Below are 26,530 nucleotides of genomic sequence, written 5' to 3'. Positions count from 1 at the left end.
ACCCTCGTTGATGACCCATCACAGTGCTCACCCACACCCTCCACCTGCACAGAGACACACACCTCAATGGGACCTAGCTTTAGAGCAGCCTTGGGATCACAATCCGGTGAGCACATCGCACTCTCTGATCCACTGCAGGTGGCGGCAGGGACTTCCCAGGTTTCCGGCACTCGGAGGACCGCTGGAGGCCATAACATTGCTGAGCCTGAGTCAGATGAGGAGCCTCTGGACTTGGTCATGTCACAGTTGCTGGAGCTGCAAAGACAAGCTCGGGAACATCAGGAAGGGATGTCTGCTGCACTCCTCAGATTGCAAGGCATGTTGGAGGATTCCGTCCACCTTCAGTCAGAGGTGAAAGCGCCGGCATTACAACGCACCGAGGTCAACTCTAGTAGGATGGTAGCCGCCATGGAGACCTTGGTCCAGGACATCGCTCCTGCACTGCTGCTTGGGCTCAACTCCATTGCTGATGCCATAGCTGGCCTCCAACAGTGTGTACGCAAGAGGGGTGCGGAGCAGCTCGATCTCACTCCAGCTACCCTGGAGTCTCCTCAAGGAGTCAGCCAGGAGCCCTCAGGCACCCATAGTGAGTAGGGTCAGCAGGTGCACACCTCAGGGCCATCCACTCAGGTGACTTTGGGAGTGTCTGGCCCATCCGAATCCCCTCTTCCTGTGATCCCAGCAGCTCCAGCTCCACAGGCTGAGGAGGGTGCAACTGCCACACAGCAGGATCCTGAAAACAGGCTGGGGCCCACCAGGTCTTGTCCCTTCAGAGGACGCTTGCCAAGATCATCACAGACAGGGCGTAGCAGTCAGCAAGCTTCCTCCACCTCTGTTGTGGATGTCCGAGGAGCACCAAGATGTAGGGGCAGGGTTAGGAAGGTTAAGAAAATGTAGTTGCACAGCCTGGGCATGGGTGTACATAATATTCACTATTGTAAATAAATTCCCAAGAATGTTTTTCAGCCTAAGACTCCTTGTTCTGATGAGCAGTATTCGTGTCACTCAGATGTGAAACCTTGGTTCCTGTACAAGATAAAGGAAGGTCTGTCCCTCCAGGGCCTCTTCCTTGTGCTTTGTGCAGCCTTCAGACCAAAGTGATGGCACGGCTTCATACTCATTGGCCACATTGCTGATGCCTGCATCTCGATGGTGCTTGTCATTGCTGCCAGAATGTCATGAGCAGGTGTTTAGAGTTCCATCATTCTTTCTGTGTGCTCTCAGCACCTTTGAGGTGGGACTGGTCCCCATCTTGTCAGCATTCGGGTCATTTGAGCATTGATGTTTAAAGTCCTTGTATTCTGTGCCTTGTGAATCAGAAACAATAAGGTGGCTGGTCGTATTTAAAAACAACCCAATTGACATCATTGTTATCATCCCAGACGAGGTGACTGGTGACACTGTGCTCCTGAACAGGTCAGGTGCTGAAGGCTGACAAAGGCTCGGGTGTATTTAAAGTTTCATGGCTGCGTCTCCATGATATGACCCGGATCACAGAGCGCAAGCGAGTCCCCCTCAGCCAGACAGGAGTCAGACATTCACAGGGGCTATGTGAAGATCTATGGAGTGTCCTCACTGCATGTCATCATTATCATCCTGGAATCGAGCGACTATTAGGGCCTCCACTGTGTCCCCATGACAGGAGCCTTATCACAGAGTATATGTGTGTTGCCATCAGCCAAACTAGAGTCAAACGTTCACAGATGCAATGTGAGGATCTATGGTGTCTCCTCACTGCATGTTGTCATCATCCTCCACACATCTAGCAGAGCCTCCCAAGCACGCCAGCCTCGTCTGGCCAGTGCGATGGCCTCAACGCCGTCATCCTTGCCTTTGAGGACCTCCTCACCCTCATCCCCATCAATCATCAGAGGAGACGTCCAATTCCTCCATCTCCTCCTCAGCCAGCTCCTCTCCCCATTGCAGTGCCAGGTTGTAGGTGACAACTGTGCGTGACACCCTCTGTGCACTATATTGCAGGGCTCCACCAGACCAGTCCAGGCACTGGAACCTCATTTTCAGCATCCCAATAGTTTGCTCCTCCAAGTTGCGAGTTGCAGCAAGAGCCTCATTATACCTTCACTCTGCTGCAGTCTGAGGCCGCCACATGGGTGTCATCAGCCACGTCCTCTGTGGGTAACCCTTGTCCCTGAGGAGCCATCCCTGCAGCCTCTGTGGACCCTGGAAGACGTCAGGGATCTTAGACCAACTGAGAATGTAGGAGTCATGAACATTCCCTGGGAACCATGCACAGACTTGCAGGATGTGTTTGTGATGGTCGCACACCAGCTGAATATAGTTGACCGCTTGTTGCCACGGAGATCTGAGTGCCATGTGAGTGCAATTGATGGCACCCTGCACCTGTGGGAAACCTGAGATCTGAGCAAATCCCTGGCTTTCCTGCTCCTTGGCAAAATGCACAAAGCTGTGTGCCTTCACGAAGATGGCGTACATGACCTCATGGATGCATTTGTGGGTGGAGGCTTGCAATATCCCACAGAGGTCACCTGTGGAGCCCTGAAAGGAGCCACTGGTGTAAAAATTGAGCGCCATGGTCACTTTCATGGCCACAGGCAGTTGATGCCCTTTATATTCCCTGGTGCCAAATCTTGCAGCAGGTGGCAGATATGACCAGCCAGTTCCCTAGACATGCATAGTTTTCAGTGACACAGCTCGCTGAGGCTCTTTAGTGGCGTGTGGGAGCCCCAGCTGCCCCTTCTTCTTGAGGGTGCTGCTCCTCCCTCTGCCCAGCCAGGCACCTCCATCGTTCTCTTTTCGTTCACCTCTGCTCTCTGCAAGCCAAGAGTCATAAAGCTACATCACCAGGTTCCATGCTCCTGATGTACTCCTCCTGCAGGATGAAAGAGAGAGACACATCGGTTAGCTTGGGTGTACTAAGAACCTCTCTTGGTTAAGTCTGAAGGCCCCTTAACGCATCCTGGAGAGTGCTGGCCACCACTTAGATGGCCAGAGTTTAGTGCACTGAATGGCTGCCTGACACCCCACCCAACTCCGCCCAACTCCACCTGACCGATTGGCGGCAGCTTTGCCCATCACACTACACGCTGTGCTCTCAGCTCAGGCACAGACATTCTCCTAACTCACACTGTAAGCTTGCGGTGTTAGCTTGAACCATGAGGGAGAATGGTCCAAACCGGGATGCTGACATTGCAAGGGGCTGTGAGTGTATCCAGCAGTGACTGCTCCAGGCCAGCTTTAGCAAGGAGATTGTACAATGTCGTCCAACTGCTCTGCAGTCCACTAAAACACTCATTAGTTTGCAGTCTGTGCCCAAGGGGCACAAGGCTTTGGAGCACTGGGTGGCACTTTCATGCCTCTGCATTGCTTGAATGGGCCGATAAGCTAGAGGCCCTAGTCCAAGCATGTCAATGTGGCTTCACCTGTATTGTGTCAGCTGTGGAGGAATGGTCATTTTATACAAGGTTTCCCAAATGCTCCCCCCAGCCCCACTCATGCTTGTGCACTACCATCAACTACAGTGCAGCCCTTGTCCCCCCACTCTCCCCAGTCACCTCAACCGCAGGGCAACCCTTACCCCAGCACCGCACTGTCAGCCAGCAGGGAAAAAGCAAGTTGCCTGCGCCCTTGTATGCACGCACGGTGCATCTTCCTCGAAGTCCAACAGGCGGCCCTCACGAGAGCTTCACAAAGTCACTGTGCACTCACCTCCGAGTTCCCCTTGAAGTGCAGCTCACCAGGTGCAGGCCTTGTAAATGCTGCTGCGAAACACATTGGCATGCAATCATACTGACGTGCTTGGATGATCCAGTGGGGGGGGGTGATTCCGGTGAACTGGTCTTATAATGATATGCAAATGTATTACAATGAAGTTCCCAATGTTCGATGGCGGGAAACACGGCCTGCTATTGACGGACAAAGCAGACGATTGCAAACTACTTTCATGACGTTATGAAACTGATTTTTGGCCTTCTTGTCATATTGTCTGCTCACGCCACCAAACACACTGCCCACAACGGGCATGGAAAATTCAACCCCAGGCCTTGCTGCATATGGACACGGACTGCTTCAGTATCTGAGGGATCACAAATGATGCTGAACATTGTGCAATCATCAGCGAACATCCCCACTTCTGACCTTATGATGGAGGGAAGGTCATTGATGAAGCAGCTGAAGATGGTTAGGTATAGGACGCTACCCAAAGGAACTCCTCCAGCGATGTCAATGAGATTGAGATGATTGACCTCCGACAACTACAACCATTTTCTTTTATTCTAGACATGATTCCAACAATGGAGTGGCTTCCCCCAGTTCCCATTGACTCCAGTTTTGCTAGCTCTCCTTGATGCCATACTCGGTCAAATGCTGTCTTGATGCCAAGGGCAGTCACTCTCACCTCACCTCTTGATTCAGCTCTTCTGTCCATGGCTTGCACCAAGGCTGTAATGAGGCCAGGAGCTGAATTTGTGTCTCTGTAAACACAGGTCCCAGTGATTTTTGTACAGTTGTAAACCCCCAGTTCAATACTTTCACCAAGCTGTGGAAAAAGAAAAAAAATCATTATATTTGCTCTAATGTGTGATCTTTGAGAACTTATTTGCTCTCTCGATCAAACCTCGCATTCCAACTCCTACATTTTTCCTCTTTTGCACTAGTTCTTCAAACCAATTCAAAACTTTTGATCCTCCTTTTCCAATAATTACCTCCTGTTGCTATCCATGGAGGTAAGTTGCAGTGTTATGTAGTATGTCACTGTACTATTATGCGTTTTTATCTCATGGATGAGCACAGAAATTAATCTAGCCATTAAACATCATATAAAGAATGTATCATTAATAGTGTCACTGAAATTCCTTTACACATTGTGCCCTTAACAGAGTTAGTGAGATTCAAATGTAGAATGTGATATCAATTTAGTCACTGAGACATATATATATATATGTATATAGAATGTGTCAATAATATTGTAACTGAGTTGCATATAAAGAAGTGTAAGTAATGACGTCATTAACAGTCACACTGACATTCATGTATGGAATGTATCATTATAGGATCACTAAGATTCATGATATCATCAGAATGTATCATTAATTGTGCCAGTGCCTTTTATATAACTTTAGTTTAAATGGATGGAAAACTGGGCATACTTCCTTTTGGGTGTAAGCTTCTCTCCACCCTACTTCTTCTATGCATTGTGTCCAGGTGATCCATTTCAGTCAAGAGCAGCAGCAGGATAAATTTCCCCAATAAGTTATCCACATTCTGTTTATCTGAGCAATAAAGTTCTTCAGAAGTTCTTCAAGTCAGTTTTGTTGCAAATCTTAGATATTTTCACAGTGCCTTGTTTTATGCTGTTACTGGTTGGATGATAAAACATTATCAGACTTCTAATGGGAATTAAACTATCCTTTAGCACCTCTAATATTCCATTATATATAAAATGACTGCACAAATAAACTTTGATTGTAGTGAGGTTCTTACACTTTGTATTCATTTTAAATTACAACTGTCTTCAGCTAAAAGCCCATTACTTTATACTTTCTCTACAATCTTGATTCTTCTTTATACTAATGTCCATCAGCTCAACTTTCCATTGATGGTCACAATTCTAGTCAATATTTTGTTCAAGCTACATGCTCAGCTGCTACATGAAAGGGTGGTGGGACACAAATGTGAATTTATAATTTTCCACACAGTGAGCTGCTGGTTTCAATCATCCCTCAGGGAGTGGTTGCAACGTGAAAGTCAGGCAGTTCTTTACCACTAGCGAGAGAGCAAAAAAGAAAACTGTGGGACAATGTTCTTTTAAATAGTTATATTTCAATAGATATTTCACTTGCTGCTAGGAAGCTAGGAAAAGGGTTTGATTTCTTTTGCTTAAAAATGAAAATGGAAGGATCAGCTTTGAATCCCAATGTGATCCCAGACTGGGCAAGCCACGGTTGGAGTAGCAAAGATAATAGATGCCGCATGCCAGTGGGGCTGACTGCTAGTAATAGCCTCTGGGCTAATACCTTATTGAAGCTGAAAATATTTTGCTTGTTATTATTTTTCAGAGTGCTTCGTAAATGGAAAGTATCTTAAGGTAATTACAGCATGCCAACGGCTGAATTTACTGCTTCATGAAAACATCTATTTCATTGTGTAATCTAGCTCTTCTATTTCCACAGCTTGGTGAAAGTGTTGAGCTGGAAGTTTCCAACTGTACAAAGATCACTGGGACCTGTGTCTACAAAGATCATAAGTATCTGCTGACTAAAACAACTCTTACTGAAAGTTGCACTAAACCTGAACCAGATCAAAATTGTGTAAGTGCTGTACTATCTTTTGCACTTTTAAAATCAGTACATCTGTCATGTCTTTCTCTGAAAAGTCCTATCTAAAAATCCTCCTAAAAACAATCTCATGCTGAATGTGCCCACACCTGTACATTATGCTTACACATAACGATTTCCTGTGAGGCCTTTAGGTGGTGATAGAATCACACTTCTGGTGGTAATCTGAGCATGGTGGGTGATCAGAGAAATAACTGTGTTAAGTCTACATGCAGTTACAGAGTCTATTTTGAGAACATGAAGAAAGAGCCAAAAAATATAATGTCTGAAACATAGTAGAACTTATAGTCAAGAATGAAGCCGTTCAGTCCATCATGTATGTATCATGCTAGTTTTCCATAATCTTCCCATTTTCCTGATTTTACCTCATAAGGTAGAATTATCTCCAAACATTTAAGCCATGCTATTTAAATGTTAGCCTTTCCTCACATTAAAATAGGAGAGATAACAGTAGGCTGCTTAAAACTAGCGAACCTCTCTAGCGCAGTATTTTATGGAGATAACACAAGCTAATATTCTTTTGCTTGTTTGCAGATACCACTAGGATATGATGCAAATGGATGCTGTAGAATATATCACTGCAACTGTAAGATTTTTTTAAACAGAATTTTCATCTGTTATTTGTGATAGTTGTCTAATAGTACAAAACTTGAGTATTGCTGAAAAAAGAGACATGTTGTTGAAGCTATTCATCTTGCACTCATCAGGACAGATATGCAAGAAGACTACTTGTAATGGGAACAACAATTTATACTGTATGAGAACAGAGTGCTGATTGGTTGGAAAGTGGACTCCGATTGGTAGAGGTGTTGCCATGAAGAATGCACCAGGGAACAGTTAACTGTCAAGCTTTTGTTTGAATTCAAACCAGGCAGGTCAACTCTGATTGGCTAGTGCAATGCCATGGGGAATGAACCAGGGAATGGCTGTCCCAGAAACTTTTGTTTAGTTGAAAAAGGCACAATGCTTGGACATACTCTTTCAGTCTGCAAAAGACAGGGCCCTGTATGTGAATATATGTACGTGATCCATATGCGAGCCTGATTGCTGCTGTCAAGCCAAAAACACATTCTGCCTATCACATAAATAAGTAATGTTGTATATGAATTTCAATGCCAGTGTGATTCCAGGTATGTAGGCCATATGTCCCAACAACTCACGGATCGTATCAAACAGCATGTCCCTTCAGCTGTTCCCAACAGGCAAAGTACTGACCATACCCAACCAGCCCATGCTTGCAAAATTCAAAACATAGGGCAGACTTTTCCCGGAATTGCACCAAATGCGGTAGAAGCGGGTAACATAAAGTCCTACCCATGAATGAAAATGGCAGGTTTTCACGCCGTATCATCCTGAACCCACCTCATTATTTATTCACTCCCGCGAAACACGCCGTTTCCATGGCAAGCGGGCTCTCATTCGCCCGCTTGCTATCACCCCACTGTTGCATCACGCTGGCTGCCAGCAAAGCGCTCATCGCCACCAGCTCACCACTGCTGCCCAGGGGACATGGCCTGCAGAGGAGGACAGTCAACCAGTGCCGCAAAAGGATGAATGATCTCCTCCATTCTGCCAGGGTAAGTCACTCTTTTCATCACTCTCAACTCACACACTCACAAACCCATCACACATCCACAGGGTCCTCACTCGCTGCCAGTTCAAGGGACAGCACCAATCACTCTTTCACACACACTGTCATTGTCCTCATCCCATCCATGGGACCACTCACCACCCACACAGGTCAGGCACACTTATCATCTGGATAAAGGTGAAATACTGCGGATGCTGGAAATCTAAACACTAAATCTGAATACTGAATCTGAATATGCCCGGCAGGCGTCCTGATACATTCTCCCCATCTCTATCCATGCAGGACAAACTGGCTCACAACAGGAGGGAACGGTTGCAGATGGGTGGAGGGATGCTGGAGATCAAAGTTCTGATAGAATTTGAAAACAGAGCTATCCAGCTGGCCGGTGATGACCGGGACCGGTCCTGTGCTGACAGTGAGGTCGGTGCTGCTCTACCAAGTGAGGGTCCAGCAATGCAGCATCCATCATACAACCATACTGTGAGTGATGTGTCCTGTTTCACAGGCCACTGCCATGCACTAATTATCTCCCCTTGCTTTCGCAGGCACATCTGCCAAACAGCCAACAGAGTCCATGACCCAGGGACTCCAATCAAGCCCAAAGAAACATCTGAAGAGGAATCTGAAGGCACCTTCCCTGAAATCCCATCTCAGCGCTCACCCAGACTCTCCACCAGCGCAGAGAGACCTCAGTGGGACCCAGCTTTAGAGTAGCCTCAGGATCACAATCCCGTGAGCACGTCACACTGATCCACAGCAGGCGGAGGCCCTGGCACTGAGAGAACTGCTGGAGGCCAGAACATTGCTGAGTCCGAGTCAGATGATGAGCCTCTGGACTCGGTCATGTCACAGTTGCTGGAGCTGCAAAGCAAGCTCGGGAACACCAGGAAGGGATGTCCGCTGCACTCCTCAGATTGCAAGGCACAATGGAGGAGTCCGTCTGCCTTCAGGCTGAGGTGATAGCACTGGTATTGCAACACACCAAGGTCAACACTGGCAGGATGGCGGCTGCCATGGAGACCTTGGTCCAGGACTTCACTCCTGCACTGCTGCACAGGCTCAACTACATCGCTGGTGCCATAGTTGGCCTCCAACAGTGTGTATGCGAGAGGGATGCTGGGCAGCTCAATCTCACTCCAGCTACTCTTTCCACTCACGGAGTTAGCCAAGGGCCCTTGAGCACCCATAGGGAGGAGGATCAGCAGGTGCACACTCCGGGGCCATCCACCCAGGTGACTCTAGCCCCTCTTACTGTGACCTCAGCAGCTCCAGCTCCACAGGCTGAGGAGGGTGCCACTGCCACACAGCAGGACCCCGAAAGTAGTCCATGGCCCATCAAGTCTCGGCCCTCCAGAGTATGCCTGCCAAAGTCATCACAGGCAGGGCATTACCATCAGGCTGTCTCCACCTCCACTGTGGATATCCAGGGAGCACCTAGACGTAGCGGCTGGGTTAGGAAAGTTAGGTAAAAGTAGTTGCACAGCCTGGGCACGGGTGTTCATCACTTGTACATACTGTACACTATTGTCAATAAACTCCTAAGAATGTCTCCCTGCCTATGGCTCCTTGTTCTGGTGATCAATGTTCTTGTCACTCAGATGTGAAACCTTCCTGCACAAGATAAAGGCAGGTGTTTCAGTCTAGGGCCTCTTCCCTGTGCTTTGTGCAGCCTTCAGACCACAGTGATGGTCCAGCCTCACACTCCCCGGAAACATTACTGATGCCTACACCTCGGCGGTGCTGGTCATTGCTGTCAGAATGTAGTGGGCAGGCGCCGCAGAGTTCTCTCATTCTCTCTGTGTGCTCTCAGCACATTTAAGGTTGGTTTGGCCCCCATCCCACCAGCATCTGCGACCAGTGATGCTGTGCACCAGCTCCTGAAGGGCTGAGGTGCTGAAGGCGGACACAGCATCAGATGTGTCTAAAGTTTCATGACTGCATCTCTGAGATGGTCCTTATCACAGAACGCAAGTGAGCTGCCCTGGGCCAGACAGGAGTCAGACATTCTTAGAGGCTATGTGAAGATCTATGGAGTGTCCTCACTGCATATCGTTATCATCCTCCTGCAATTGAACGACTATTAGGGCCTCCACTGCACCTCCATGACAGGAGCATTCTCACAGAGGTGCCATATGGTGCTGCCATAGCCAGACTGGAGTCAAACATTCACAGCTGCAATGTGAGGATCTATGGGGACACCTCACTGCATGTCATCATCATCCTCCACAAATCTGGCAGCTATGAGGGCCTCCTGAATGCACCTACCTCGTCTAGCCAGTGCGAGAGCCTCATCCTCGTCATCGTCACCATCGAGGATCCCCTCACCCTCATCCCCGTTGGTGTCCCCCTCATCGGAGGAGATCTCCAGCTCCCCATCTCCTCCTCAGCCAGCTCCTCTCCCCGTTGCAGTGCCAGGTTGTAAAAGGCGCAGCAGACGACGACGATGTGTGACACCCTCTGTGGACTGTATTGCAGGGTTTCACCAGACCGGTCCAGGCACCGGAACCACATCTTCAGCATCCTGATGGTCTGCTCCACCAAGTTGTGAGCTGCAGCGTGAGCCTAATTATACCGTCACTCTGCTGCAGTCTGAGGCCGCCACACAGGTGTCATCAGCCACGTCCTCTGTGGGTAGCCCTTGTCCCCGAGGAGCCAACCCTGCAACCTCCATGGATCCTGGGAGACTGCAGGGACCTGCGAGCGACTCAAGATGTAGGCGTCGTGCACAGTCCCTGGAAACCGTGCCCATACCTGCAGGATGTGTTTCTGGTGGTTGCACACCAGCTGCACGTTCAGTGAGTGGAAGCCCTTGCAGTTGATAAAGTCCACCGAGTGTAGCAACGGAGACCTGAGCACCACATGAGTGCAGTCAATCGCACCCTGAACCTGTGGGAATCCCGAGATCCGGGAGAATCCAATGGCCCTTGCATCCTGGCTGTCCTGGTCCTGGGCGAAATGTACAAAGTTGTGTGCCATGGAGAAGATGGCATCTGTAACCTCATGGATGCATTTGTGGGTGGCAGATTGTGAAATCCCACAGAGGTCACCTGTGGAGCCCTGAAAGGAGCCACTGGCATAGAAATTGAGCACCACAGTCACTTTCACAGCCACTGGCAGTGGATGCCCTCCATGTCCCCTTGGCGGCAAGTCCTGTAGTAAGTGGCAGATGTGAGCCACCAGGTCCCTAGACATGCACAGTTGTTGATGACACGGGTTCTCATTCATCTGCAGGAATGGCAGGCTGTGCCTATAGTCCCTGGGTGTCGCTAGGCGCTGACCAGCCAAGGCTCACTCTCGCTCCTGGGCAGTGTGTGCGGGAGCCCTAGCTGCCTGTTCTTCATAAGGTTGTTGCTCCTGCCTTTGCACAGCCAGGAGCCTCAGTCGCTCTCTCCTCCGTCTTCTAAGGTCTCTGTGGGCCATCAGACATACAGCTAGGTCACCAGGATCCATGTTTCCATGTTCCTGAAGTGGGGGGGGGGGGGGGGGGGGAGGGGGTGGTGGTGGTGGTGGCGGTGGTGGGGGGGAGGCACGGTGGTAAAGTATGGAGTGCTTGGTGGCCCTTCGCTGCCTCTGCGTTGCTTGCATGGACAGGCAGGCTAGGAGCCCAACCCCAACCACATCACGGCGGCTGTGCCTGATCTGTCTCAGTTGCAGAGGCATGGTCAGTTTATACAGGTGTCGCTAATGCGTGGCTACTTCCTTCACTTACCCCTGCCCCCACCTCGATTGTCTGTGCGCAGGATGCAGCGCCAGGGCAGCACTTGACAACACCCGCCCCCCCCCACCCACAACGGTTGTCTCCGAGGCTGACCAGCACTTGCCCCCGGACACCACCACCCCACCCCGAGTAGTCACCTCCAGGGCCAGGCATCAGTTGCCCCCGCACCCCCTCGTGCCCCTGAGGCCTTTAAACAACAGGCAAGCTGTGGAGAACTCTGCAGTTCACTCACCTCAGTTCACCCAAAGTGAAGGCTGCCGCATGCACGTTGCCTACGTGCTGTTGTGAAACACGTCGGCGTGCTTTTCCACCGATGTGGCTGGACAATACGGGGGGTTCCAAGAGCCTGGCGGGATCGCCTTTTAATTATATGCTGATGTATTACAATTAGCTCCCCACTGACCGATGGCGGGAAATGCGACCCGTTGGCGACGGGCTGAGTGGACGATCGTGACCTGCCTTCACACCATCATGAAACATATTTTCCATGCACGCCACCTATCATGCCCGCCACCAGCGGGCTCAGAAAATTCTGCACATAGTGTCCAACATTAAATGTGATTCTACAATTGGACAGCATTTGCTAAACAATCTTGATTGTGCTAAGAATTACGTTGTTAGCCAATTTAAGTTTATCACTCAGAAGACCATAAGAAATAGGAGCAGAAGTAGGCCATTTGGACCATTGAGTCTGTTCCACCATTCAATGAGATCATGGCTTATCTGATAATCCTCAACTCCACTTTCCTGCCTTTTCCCCATAACCCTTGATTCCCTTACTGATTGAAAATCTGTTTACCTCAGCCTTGAATAGACTTAACAACCCAGCCTCTACAGTCCTCTGCAGTAAAGAATTCCACAGAATGACAACCCTCTGAGAGAAGAAATCCCTCCTCATCTCTGTTTTAAGTAGGCACCCCCTTTCTCTGAGATTATGCCCTCTGGTCCTAGACTCTCTCACAAGGGGAAGCAACCTCTCAGCCTCTACCCTGTCAAGCTCCCTAAGAATCTTATATGTTTCAGTCAAGCTCAGAGTCCACTTCCCAGAATAATGCTACAGTTCATTCAAACCGCTTTCTTTGATGATGCTTCCAGCAACTAATTTGTCATCCCAAGCTCTTTATGTGATACCGTTCTGCCTGTGCATTGTGTAGCATTTGATGAACAAAAGCATTTAAGCAACAGGGCCCACTTTCCTGTCTGTGGGACTGTTTCATCAGAGCCATCAGGGGAAAATTTGCAACCACCTGGTTTACACCTCCACCACAGTTGGAACTTCTGCCCAGAATCTCAAATTACTCAACGTTAAGTGCTAATGAATAAATTAATGAAATATATTTATTATGCATGTTTATTTTTTGATGTTTTAATCAGTATCTGAATGTCATTAAAATATTCCTTAAAGAATTTATGTTACAATTTTTCTCAACCTAATTCTACTCACAGCTGAGTGTACTGTTACTGCAAGCACAGTCACATTGAGGAAGTATGACTGCAAAGCAGAAGTCATTCTCAATCAATGCAAAGGGCATTGTGATTCTGAAACCAGGTAAGAAATCTCTGCTTGATATCAACTCTCATTAAAGTAACACTTTTAATAGATCTTTAACATAATAAAACAATGCTGAAATATATAACATTGAGAGCTAATATTCTCAGAGCTTCTCCTGCTCCAATGCTGTAACTTCAGCAGAGGATTGGCAGAAATCTTGTTTACATATGCAAACTATTTTACCACCAAAATTATGGCAGCAGAGAGATCAGTCAAATATTTTTAAGTCCTTGGTCTAATGACTCTGAAGCCATATGCAGTCCTCTCAGTATTCTCTGGGAAGGTGACATATACATTTCCCATTCAGCAGTTTCCTCATGCTGTTAATTACACAATGCCACAGTCACTACAAACTATTTCATTTCCCCTCTAACTGAATATATCTCTCCTGGTTCCGGGTAGTGTAGAAACATTTCCTACATGAGTGGCATTGAAAAGGCTGGGGCAGAGAAACATGGGACAGGATCGTGCTCGAGGGCCTGTTCCTCATAAGCTTCTTCCTCATTATGCTTTTGGGACCTTGCTGTATAGAAATTGGCTGTGGTTTTTACAACAACCACTTTTTTTGTCCTTCAAAGAGTAAGTAATTGGTTGTAAAGCACACAGGATTAATTTACGACACAAAGGACACTCCATCATTCCCATCAGCTTTGGTTCATAACACAACCCCTTCATCCCAGGAATCAGGCTAATGAACCTTCTCTATACTTATATTGGAACCAGTTAATTCTTCATTGAGGGGGCCAGTTAGCTCAGATGACTAGCATGTGAACTAGCACTAGCATAATGCCAACAGCACAGGTTGAATTCCTGTTCCAGCTGAAGTAGTTTGAGGACCTGCCTTCTCACCCTGCCCCTTAGAGTGGAAGGCAATGGCAAATCCCAATTGATGAAAATGGCTCAGGGTGAAGCATTAGCAGGCAATAAGCCAAAGACATGCCTTCAGGCGGTGCACGTATACCGTGCTATACCATAAGTAAGGAGACCAAAACAGTTCTCTAGGTCACCAATGCCCTGTACAGTTGTAGCAAAGCTTCCCTACTTTTATACTCCATCCCCTTTGCAATGAAGACCAACAATCTATTTGTCTTCCTAACCACTCGTTCACGAGAATGATCCCAGGAATAAAAGGCTTAACATATGAGGAACGTTTGAGGACTCTGGGTCTATATTCGATGGAGTTTAGAAGGATGAGGGGGGATCTGATTGAAACTTACAGAATACTGAAAGGCCTGGATAGAGTGGATGTGGGGAAGATGTTTCCATTAGTAGGAGAGACTAGGGCCCGAGGGCACAGCCTCAGAGTAAAGGGAAGATCTTTTAGAACAGAGATGAGGAGAAACTTCTTTAGCCAGAGAGTGGTGAATCTATGGAATTCATTGCCACAGAAGGCTGTGGAGGCCAGGTCATTGAGTGTATTTAAGACCAAGATAGATAGGTTCTTGATTGGTAAGGGGATCAAAGGTTACGGGGAGAAGGCGGGAGAATGGGGTTGAGAAACTTATCAGCCATGATTGAATGGCGGAGCATACTCGATGGGCCGAATGACCTAATTTCTGCTCCTATGTCTTATGGTCTTATGGTCTTATGGCTATAGCTGCATGCTAACTCATTGTGATTATGTACAAAGACATTCAGATCCCTCTGTACTGCAGCATTCTGCAGCCTCTCTCTATTTAAATAATATTCTGCTTTTCTATTCTTCCTACCAAAGTGGATAACCTCACATTTTCTGACATTATATTCCATCTGCCAAATTCTTGCCCACTCAATTAACCCATCTATGTCCCTTTTTAGACTCTGTATCCTCCTCATATCTTGCCTTCCAAGCTATCTTTGTATCATCAGTAAGTTTGGCTACAATACATTAGGTCCCTTCATCTAAGTCATTAATACAGATTGCAAATATTTGAAGACCCAGAACTGATTCCTGTGACATTTCACAAGTTAGTTTGCCAACCTGAAAATGATCCATTTATCCCAACTTTCTGCTTCCTGTTTGTTAGCCAATCTCCTATCCATGCTTACTGATCACCCCCAACAACATGAGCTCTTAACTTGTGTAGTAACCTTTTGGAAATCCAAATACACTACATCTACTGGTTCACCTTTATCCACCCTGCTTGTTACATCCTCAAAGAACTCCAACAAATTTGTCAAACATGATTTACCTTTCATAAAACCATGTTGGGCTGGATTTTAAACTTTAAACAAGGCCACCCTGCAGCCATAAGGTGCTCCAGGCAGCCTTAACAAGGTAAATGTGGGACTTCCATCCTCAGTGGGAAGAAGTCCCGCCCTCAAGAATTACCAGTCAATCTGATGGCCGGAAGCTCTAGCAGTCCCAGAAACACTAGGACTGACTACAGGGCACTGCTGGGACTGCAAACAGTCAAGAAGAAGAACAACAACAAGAAGACAACATGGATTCCAGAGAGATGTACGTTGGGGCTATTGGACGGAAAAGGATCAGGGAGCTAGGGAGGTGGGAGTAAGGGTGCATGTTTTGGAGGCCATGTGGGGAGGAACAAAGTGGGGTAACATCATGTGGGGCCTCCAATGCGCACAGGGAATGCCCTGAATGATGTGCCCCCCCACTTCGTTACCACCTTTACAACAAAGTTGTAATAAAAAAGCTTTTCTACTCTTGCCTATCTGCCACTGCCCAGCGTTTTATGACAGTGGAGGCGATTGACGGCCTTAAGTGAGCAATAATTGTTCACTTAAGGTCCTCAATAGGCTTAAGGGTGGGCACCTTACACATCCACACCACCCCCCCACCTCCGTGTTATGGGGAACAGGTCGGGGGTGGGTGGGAAGTTAGTGAGCCGGCAACTCAGCATACTTTGCATGCCACCCCACCCCGCTGCTGAAAACATGCTCAACGGTGGGCTGGGAGGGCAGGGGCGGGTAGCTGTAAACCAGCCCATTGACTACCTGGTTGTATTATGATTTTCTAAATGTCCTGCTATTACCTCCTTAATAATGGATTCTAACTTTTTCCCAATGACAAATGTTAGTCTAAGTAGCCTATAGTTTCTTCTTTTGTGTCTCCCTGTTTTTTTTTGAATAGTGTGGCATTTGCAGTTTTCCAGTCCACACCTTTTCAGAATCTAGGCAATTTTGGAAGATTGCAAGCAATGCATCCACTATCTCTGCAGCCACTCCTTTTAAGATCCTGGGATGCTGGCCAGTGGACATGTCAGCCTTTAGTCTCATTAGTTTTCCTAGTACTTTTTCTCAAGCAATCATGATTGTTTTAAGTTCTCCCTTCTTTTTGCCTCTTGGTTTTTCATTATTCTTGGGATGCTTTTTGGGTCTTCTACTGTGAAGACAGATATGAAATACTTGTTCAACATCTCTGCCATTTCCTTGTTTCCCATTATTAATGCCCCAGTCTCACCCTCTAAGGGACCAATATTCACTTTAGCTAGTCCCTTTTTAGAGACTTTTATTGCATGTTCTTTTACATTTCTTGTTATTTTTCTCTTATCTTCCAATTTCTCCCTCTTTGTTATTGTTTTTGTCATCCTTTGCTGGTTTCTAAAACTTTCCTAATCTTCTGGGCTACCACTAATCTTCGTAGTAATGTACATTTTTTCTTTCAATTTGATACCATTTATAACTTCCTCAGTTAGCCACATAAAATCTTTCTTTCTCAATAGAATATATGTTTATTGAGAGTTATAGAACCATAGGAAGTTTACGGCACAGAAAGGGGCCACTTGACCCATCGTGTCTGCACTGGCTGAGAAACAATCCACCCAGCCTAATCCCACTTTCCAGCATTTCATCCGTAGCCCTGCAGGTTATAGCACTTGAGGTGCATATCCAGACACCTTTTAAATGAGTTGAGAGATTCTGTCTCTACAATCCTTTCCAAGGCAGCTGGTTCCAAACCCCCACGGCTCTCTAAGTCAAAAGATGTTTCCTCTCCCTTCTAATCGTTCTACCAGTCACTTTAAATCTATGTCCCCTAGCTACTGATCTGTCTGCTAAGGTAAACAGGCCCTTCCCATCCAGTATATCAGGCCCCTCATAATTTTGTACATCTCAATCAAATCTCCCCTCAGCCTCCTCTGTTCCAAGGAGAACAACACCAGCCTATCCAATCTTTCCTCATAGCTGCAATTTTCCAGTCCTGGCAACATCCTTGTAAATCTCCTCTGTACTCTCTCTAATGTAATTACATCATTTCTGTAATGAGGTGACCAGAACTGCACACAGTACTCAAGTTGTGGCCTAACCAATGTTTTATATAGTTCCAGCATATTCGATACCTCAGCTAATAAAGGAAACGATTACAACCAAGAGAATCCAACCTTTGTACCTTGATGTTCAATGGCATTACCATCACTGAATCCTCCACGATCAACATCCTAGGGGGTTACGATTGACCAGAAACTGAACTGGACTAGCCATATAAATACTGTGGCTACAAGAGAAGGCCAGAGGCTAGGAATAGTGCGACGAGTAACTCACCTCCTGACTGCCCAAAGCCTGTCCACCATCTACAAGGCACAAGTCAGGAGTGTGATGGAATACTCCCCACCTTGCCTGGATGAGTGCAGCTCCCACAACACTCAAGAAGCTTGACACTGTCCAGGACAAAGCAGCCCGCTTGATTGGCACCAAATCCACAAACATTCACTCCCTCCACCACCGACGCACAGTAGCAGCAGTGTGTACCATCTACAAGATGCACTGCAGGAATTCACCAAGGCTCCTTCGACAGCACCTTCCAAACCCACGACCACTACATCTAGAAGGACAAGGGCAGCAGATAGATGGGAACACCACCACCTGGAAGTTCCCCTCCAAGCCATTCGCCATCCTGACTTGGAAATATATTGCCGTTCCTTCACTGTCGCTGGGTCAAAATCCTGGAACCCCCTTGCTAACAGCACTGTGGGTGTGCCTACACCACATGGACTGCAGCGGTTCAAGTAGGCAGCTCACCACCACCTTCTCAAGGGCAACTAGGGATGGACAATAAATGCTGGCCCAGTTGGCGAAGCCCACATCCCGTGAATGAATTTTTAAAAAATCCTTATGTCTTCTTAAATCCTTATGTCACCTTATCAACCTATCCTGCTACCTTCAGGGATCTGTAGACATTCATTCCAAGGTCTCTCACTTCCTCTACACTTCTCAGTATCCTCCCATTTATTGTGTAATCCATTGCCTTGTTTGACCTCCCCAAATGCATCAGCTCACATTTCTCTGGGTTGAATTCCATTTGCCACTTTTCTGCCCACCTGACCAGTCCATTGATATCATTCTGCAGCCTATCTCCCCCTCGCTATCGGCCGTGTGCCAATTTTTGTGCTGACTGCAAACTTCTTGATCATTTCCCTATATTTACATCCAAATCATTAATATATACGAAAAACGTGGGACCTAGCACTGAGCCCTGTGGAATCCCACTGGAAACAACCTTCCAGTCACAAAAACATCCATCAACAATTGCCCTTTGTTTTCTGCCACTGAGCCAATTTTGTATCCTGCTTGCTACATTCCCCTGGATCCCATAAGCTTTTATTTTTTTAACCAGTCTGCCATGTGGGACCTTGTCAAAAGCCTTGCTAAAATCCTTCATGTAGACCACATCATTTACATTATCGTGATTAATCCTCCTTGTTACTTCCTCAAAAAATTCAATCAAATCAGTCAGACCCAGCCTTCCCTTAGAAAATCCATGCTTACTGCTGTTGATTAATCCATACCTATCTAAGTGGCAGTTTGCCTTGTCCTTCAGAATTGACTCCAAAAATTTTCCCACTACCAAGGTCAGACTGATTGGCCTATAATTATTCGGTCTGTCCCTTGCTCCTTTTTAAACAAAGGTACAACATTAGCAGACTTCCAATCCTCTGGCACCTCACCTGTATCCAGTGAGGATCGTAAAATGATGGTCAGGTCCTCCGCAATTTCCTCCCTGGCTTCTTTTAACAGTCTGGGTTACATTTCATCCAGCCCTGATGATTTATCCACTTTCAAGGATGCTAATCCCCTTAATACTTCCTGTCTGCCTATGTTTATCACAGCCAATACTTCACGCTACTCCTTCTTAACTACAATATCTGCATCGTCCCCCTCTTTTATGAAGACAGACAATATTCATTAAGAGCCATACCCACATCCTCTGCCTCCACACGTAGGTTACCTTTTATGGGCCCTACTCTTTCCTTAGTTATCTTCTTACTCTTAATATATTGATAAAAAAACCTTTGGGTTCTACTTGATTTAGATTGTCAATATTCTTTTATGTCCTCTCTTTGCTTTCCTACTTTCCTTTTTGATTTCAGCCCTTTTTTTATACTCCTCTCAGCTTTCTGTAGTAAAATCATTATGAAATATCTCAACTGCCTGCCACTGCTTCTCTACTGTTTTACCTTTTAACCTACAACTTTAAACAACTCTGCCTTCATACCCTTGCAATTGGCTTTATTTAAGTCTAGGACACTAGTTTCAGACCCATATTCCTTACCCTGAAACTGAATGTGAAATTCATGTTATGATCAATTTTACTTAAAGGATCGTTTATTGTGACCTTATTAATTAATTCTGTCTCATTACACAGTATCAGGTCTAAAATAGCCTATTCCCTGGCTGGTATTGTTCTAAGAAACTACCCAGAATACACTCTATGAATTCATTCTCCAGGCAATTCTCCAAATTGCCAATTTGATTTGTCCAAACTATATTAAGATTGAAATTTCCCACGGTTATTGCAGTACCATTCTATAAGCCCCCACTATTTCTTGATTTATACTGTGTCCTACAGTGTAGCTACTGTTAGGGGACCTATAGACCACTCCCACTAGTGACTGATTTCCTTTCCTATTTCTTATCTCCACCCAAACTACATCTTGATTCTCCAAACCAAGATCATTTCTCACTACTGTACTGATCTAATCTTTTATTAACAGAGCCACCCCACCTTTTCTTTTGTTTCTGTCCTTCTGAAATGTCAAATACCCTTGAATATTCAGGTCCCAGCATGGTCACTTTGCAACCAGGTCTTTGTAATGGCTATCATATCATACTCATTCACTTCTATTCGGGCTATCAATTAATCTATCTTGTTATAAAAGCTGCATGCATTCAAATAATGAGCCTGTATTATTACCATTTTTCCCTACACTGACATTATTTGCTGGTGCATTCTTATGTTTATACGCTCTGTCCCTTTCTATCATGCTCTAGTTAACATTACCTGTATCACTACCCTGCACTATTATTTTCTACTCATTTTACGGGATATGGACATCGCTGGCTAGGCCAGCCTTTATTGCCCATTCCTAATTGTCCCTGAGAATGTGGTGGCGAGCTGCCTTCTTGAACCTCTGTAGTCCCTGTGGTGTAGGTACACCCATAGTGCTGTATTGGAGGGAGTTCCAGGATTTTGACCCAGCGGCAGTGAAGGAACATCGATATACTTCCAAGACAGAATGGTGAGTGGCTTGGAGGGGAACTTCCAGGTGGTGGTGTTCCCATATGTCTGCTGCCCTTGTCCTTCTAAATGGTAGTGGTCATGGGTTTGGAAGGTGCTAGCTGAAGAGCCTTGGTGAGCTTCTGCAGTGCATCTTGTAGATGGTACACACTGCTGCCACTGTTCGTCAGTGATGGGGACAGTGAATGTTTGTGGAAGGGGTGTCAATCAAGTGGGCTGCTTTGTCCTGGATGGTGTCAAGCTTCTTGAGTGTTGGAGCTACGCTCAGCCGGGCAAGTGGAAAGCATTCCATCACACTTCCAACTTGTGCCTTGTAAATGGTGGACAGACTTTGGGGAGTCAGGAGGTGAGTTACTCGCTGCAAGATTCCTAGCCTCTGACCTGCTCTTGTAGCCACAGTATTTATATGGCTAGTCCAGTTCAATTTCTGGTCAATGATAACCCACAGGATGTTGACAGTGAGAGATTCAGAGATGGTAATACCATTGAATGTCAAGGGGAAATAGTTAGATTCTCTTTTGTTGGAGATGATCGTTGCCTGGCACTTTGTGTGGTGTGAATGTTACTTGCCATTTGTCAGCCCAAGCCTGGTCTTGCTGCATTTGGGCATGGACTGCTTCAGTATCTGAGGAGTTGCTAATGGTACTGAATATTGTGCAATCATTAGCGAACATCTCCACTTCTGACCTTATGACGGAAGGAAGGTCATTAATGAAGCAGCTGAAGATGGTTGGGCTGAGGACACTACCCTAAGGAACTCGTATGAACATAAGAAATAGGAACAGCAGTAGATCATTCACCCCTTGAGCCTGCTCTGCCATTTAATGAGATCATGGCTGATCTTCTTGTGTTTCGATTTCCACATTCCCATCTACCCCTAATAACATTTGATTCCCTTGCCTAACAAGACTCTATCTACCTCTGCCTTAAAAAGATTCAATGACCCCGTCTCCACCACCTTCTGAGACAGAGAATTCCAAAGTCGCACAACCCTCTGAGAGAAAAAATTTCTCCTCATCTCTGTCCTATAAGGGTGACCCCTAATTTTAAAACAGTGTCCCCTAGTCCTGGACTCACCCATAAGAGGAAACATCCTTTTGACGTCCACCTCGTCAAGGCTGTTCAGGATCTTGTATACTTCAATCAAATCGCCCCTCACTCTTCTAAACTCCAGTGGAAACAAGCCCAGTTTGTTTGTATCCCAAACAACCCACTTGTTCCAGATATCAATCTAGTAAACCTCCTTTGAACCACCTCCTATGCATTTACATCTTCCTTAAATAAGGAGACCAAAACTGCACACAGTATTTGAGGTGCGATCTCACCAATGCCCTATAACCTCCTTAATGATCGATTCTAATAACTTCTCGATGACAGATGTCAAGCTAACTGGCCTATAGTTCCCTGTTTTCTGTCTCCCTCATTTCTTGAATGGAGGGGTTATATTTGCTACTTTCCACTCTGATGGAACCTTTCCAGAACCTAGCAAATTTTGGAAAATTCTCCTGCAGTGATGTCCTGGAACTGAGATGATTGACCTCCAACAACCATAATCATCTTCCTTTGTGCTAGGTATGACTCCAACCAATGGAGAGTCTTTCCCCCTGATTCCCATTGACTCTAGTTTTGCTAGGGCTCCTTGATGCCACACTCTGTCAAATGCTGCCTTGATATCAAGGGCGGTCAATCTCACCTCACCTTGGAAGTTCAGCTTTTTTGTCCATGTTTGAACCAAGGCTGAAATGAGGTCAGAAGCTGAATGGCCCTGGCGGAACCCAAACTGAGCATCAGTGAGCAGGTTATTGCTAAGCAAGCGCCGCTTAATAGCACTGTTGATGACCCCTTCCATCATTTTACAGATGATCAAGAGTAGACTGATGGGCCGGGTTGCATTTGTCCTGCTTTTTGTGTACAGGACATACCTGGACAATTTTCCACATTGCCGGGTAGATTCCAGTGTTATAGCTATTGCCCTGCCTTTTCTCTTTAACTTTCTAATTCTCCCCTCACATGAACGCTCCACCCAGCTATTTAGCTCAAAGCCCCCTCTACAGCTTTAGTTATACGATTCGTCAAGACTGGTCCCAGCATGGTTCAGGTGAAGGCTGTCCCTATGGTACAGCTCCCTCTCTCCCCAGTACTGGTGCCAGTGCCCCATGAATCAAAGCATATTTCTCCCTTACCAATCTTTGAGCCAACAAGTGTAATATTTACGGAAGAAAGCAGAACTATGGCTATCTGTTTACAACACATCACAATTGAATCCATCTCCATTTGTACGTTTTCTACTAGCTTTGTATACTAGGTTTTCTAGTAGGTTTGTCTACAAGGCTTGGTTTTAATTCAAGGCCAGTTAGACGTGTCTTGTTTCCTGTTTCTTTTTTAATGATGCACACAAGCCGTCAACATTATAGCTGAGCGAACTTTATTAATAACGCATTTTCCTAACATGAACACATAGTGCAATGTTTAAACTCTGTCAAGACAGGCTCCAATATGTGCTATCTGACCTTCAACCTCCAGGTCAGGTGACCCTGTATATAGTACAGAGTACCATATAGTTTCTAATACTGGAGTCCACAACCCCACAATCAGCTATAATCATGACAGGACCCACACATCTCAGATGAAACAATGTTGTTATTTGAGCCATTCTTGTTCCAATGCAACCACCTGTTTTGTTCAGAACCGAGCAGTGTTCCTTTGGGAACAACTGCCTAGTAGTCTTGTGAAATGAAAACAAAATCAATAAGAAAGGCTATGTATACAGAGTAAATTGGATCCAGCAGGATATTTGTAAAGTCATTTGCTGGCACTCATAAATGTAGAACAGGCCCACTTGTATGCGTGTGAGTGGCTACACTGCATCTGCTGATCTGTCCTTGTGAGGAGGCCTCTGCAGGCATAACAACAGCTAAGTCAATGTATCCTCTGGTTAATTTTTGTCATCTCCAACTGTTTTCATATAAAATTTTCAAAAATATTTTGAGTAACTTCTTGAAGACAACCATTAAATTTTTTAAAAGTAGAAAAGCAGCTTCAAATCAAATCAGAAGTATGTACTTCTAGTAGAATCATTACAGCACAGAAGAAGGCCATTCAGCCCATCATGTTGATGCTGGCTCTCCTAAGGAGCAATTCTTGTACTGCCACTCCCCTGCCCTCTCCCCATTTACCTGCACACTCCTCCCATTCAGATATTTAGAAAATTCAGAAAACGTAGAAAGATTTATGGCACAGAAGGAGGCCAATCTGCCCATCCCATTTGCCCTGGCTAAAAAACAATCCACTCAGCCTAATCCCATTTTCCAGTACTTGGAGGGAATGGCAGGTAGCCTTCACAATTTTGTATATCTTTTTTGTTAATCATTCCTATTTGTTGCAATTAGTTTGTTAAATATAATGCCGAATTTCCTCTGCTTTGAGCCCAGGGAACATTCAGGGCACAGAAAAAAAATGGCTGGAGAGTGTTAGAAATGGGTCTCTACACCTTTCACATTGCAGTCAACTTTCAATGGTTTTGGAGGGAGGGGGACACAAGGGCTCCTGGGCATCATAACGGGGAAGGGGGGGGGGTACCTCAAAGATGCGCTGAGGAACCACCCCCTCACCCCCCAGACATCCCCAGGTAAAGACTGCATGGCAATTAATCATCTGAAAGTACAATTTAAATCGCAAACTTCAGATGGTTCTGACTGTCTTAGAGTAATTGTTACCCAGGAATAGTTAGAAGAATTAAAACCATTTCTAACTCCTGGGTAACTATAGTACCGACCCCCCACCGACCCCCACGGGACCCCCCTGACCACCTGACCCACCCACTGATGACCAACTGATCACCCAACCAACCCCACCCCAACAAACACCCCCCACCCCTCCCATGACCACTCGACACCCCCCAACTAACCGATAACCCCCACCTCCCAACTCCATCCTACCCACTTACAAATCTACCTTCTCCCTGACTTCCGAAAGTAGCTGGGACCTTTAAATTGACTTGCTTTATGGCAGCTAGTGCTGTAGAAAAGGGGCGTGGCTCCTTTACCTCCAACTCTCCAGCTCTTGACTGAAGGCCTCAGGAGTGCACTGCACTACACAGTCCTCGCCTGCCCTGAGCCGGAAGGGTGGGTGAGAAAGGAGCTGTTTTCCAGGTAAGTAACCAGGAGTGGAGTGGCAATCTGACTCTGATTGTCACACTGCGGAAGTTCAGGTCCAAGGTGTTTGTGCTTAAAAGAGACACGAGCATAGAAATAGAAAGCACAGGTATCCCTTCACCTCCTGCCCCTTTCCTGGCCTCCAGTTGGTGCCCTAAACAGAGCAACGCCCAAGGCTTGTGGCCCTTAATGCTTACCCCAGACCCTCATATTTAAGGATCTGAGACAGATCTTAAAAAATAAGTAACTTTTCTGGCAGCAAGATGACAGCAGGCAGGTGACCCTGAAGGTTTGTAGTGTTGAACAATGTAGATAATCTGAACCTGAAAATAGTGGGTGGGGCAGATCAGCTGGAGAGCAGGGTTGCTTATGAACCCAACATTTTGAAGTAGTACAAATTTTCAGAATCATTCACCCTCATGATTTCTCTTACTCTTTAAGAATTATTTAGTTAATCTTAGGACAAAAACAATATTTGCAGCAAAAAAGACATTTTGAATACACCATTTTCATTGTGAAATGACTGATGCTTCTATTTCTAATTGACAGATATAATGGAGTGACAGGTCTGATTGAAACATATTGTGGCTGCTGTGTGCCAAAGAAATTTAAAAAACTGACGGTAAATGCCAGTTGTAAAAGTGGCCGGATGATGCTCATGGACTACATCCTGTTCCAAGAATGTGAATGCAATCACGATGCCTGTAAACCTAACCAATAGAGGAATAGAAAACTACTTGGTGCAAACTGGAATGAGTGAGATACACTTTCCCAAAATCACTTGCCATCAATGTGAATGTGTCAGTATAATTACACATTTAGAATGAAGAGAAAGCATTCATAATTATGTTCATAATAGAAATTTTAAAATGAATAAACATCAACCACTTCTGTCTCTAATGCTTTGTCTTTCTTGCTCATTGCCTTTAGAGCACACGTATGTCTCTTTGTTAAAGATAATCTTGTACTGTCTGTAATGAATAATAAACATTGATTTAAATGATTTCAATTAAATTGTTTCATTCTATTCATTTTCCATTGTAATATAATTTGAAATCTCTAGTGGATAAAAGTATGATACTGAACAATAGAAAGCAAATCCCTAAATGTGATTCTGCTCTGCGTAGATTTAGTTAATTGCAGGTTTAGGAGAAGAAAAGGGAGAAAATGTCGAGCGAGTTCACCAGATTGCCAATCGATGCACTGTACATTCTCCTCCTTCTTCATTCACTGGAAGATCATACTCTATTTCATTGATAACTTTGGAAACACCATTGGATATCAATTACTTTATTTACATTTAATTGTTAAAATGTTAATCTAACAGGATAACTGAGCTCACCTAAAGGGATACCAGAACATAACTCACAAAGGCAATTGGGTCTAGTAGGTTGACAGACTGGGCCTAAGAGAGATCTAACAGCATTACAGAAAGAACCTGATAAAATAAACATGTAGCAAATGGAGTAACAGCCTAGAGACTGGAATTTCCTCAGGGCTGTTCCTGCCTTCCCACAAAACTTCACCAGAGGCGGAACATTATTTACCAGAAATCAGAATGGGCCTGGTGGGGTCCCAGAACAATAACTGCTTGAACTTGTTGGTAGCTTTAAAGTAAGAAATATTTCAAGACACTTTACAGATAAGCATAATAGATTGGAGTAAATGCCAGTCTAAGAGAGGTGACAAAACAATTGTTTGTAGGCATGAATTTTATAAAGGTTTTTTAAGGTTGAGGGGCAGAG

At 45.7% G+C, this 26,530-nt stretch overlaps 1 protein-coding gene across 1 annotated transcript; it reads left to right on the top strand.

Moving 5' to 3' along the window:
- The first annotated feature begins 318 nt into the window (after positions 1 to 318).
- On the top strand, positions 319 to 25,752 carry LOC144685058 (integumentary mucin B.1-like). Its single transcript, XM_078549592.1, has 6 exons — positions 319 to 391; positions 6,036 to 6,064; positions 6,150 to 6,287; positions 6,849 to 6,900; positions 13,070 to 13,172; positions 25,335 to 25,752. The coding sequence occupies exons 1-6, from the start codon at positions 319 to 321 to the stop codon at positions 25,504 to 25,506; spliced, it is 567 nt and encodes a 188-aa protein (XP_078405718.1). The 3' UTR covers positions 25,507 to 25,752.
- Positions 25,753 to 26,530: the final 778 nt, after the last annotated feature.

This window comes from Cetorhinus maximus, chromosome 9 (genome assembly GCF_964194155.1).
Source record: "Cetorhinus maximus chromosome 9, sCetMax3.hap1.1, whole genome shotgun sequence".
NCBI classification, from domain to species: domain Eukaryota; kingdom Metazoa; phylum Chordata; class Chondrichthyes; order Lamniformes; family Cetorhinidae; genus Cetorhinus; species Cetorhinus maximus.
Note: the sequence above shows the minus strand (reverse complement) of the source record. Positions and strands in the feature narration are given on the sequence as shown.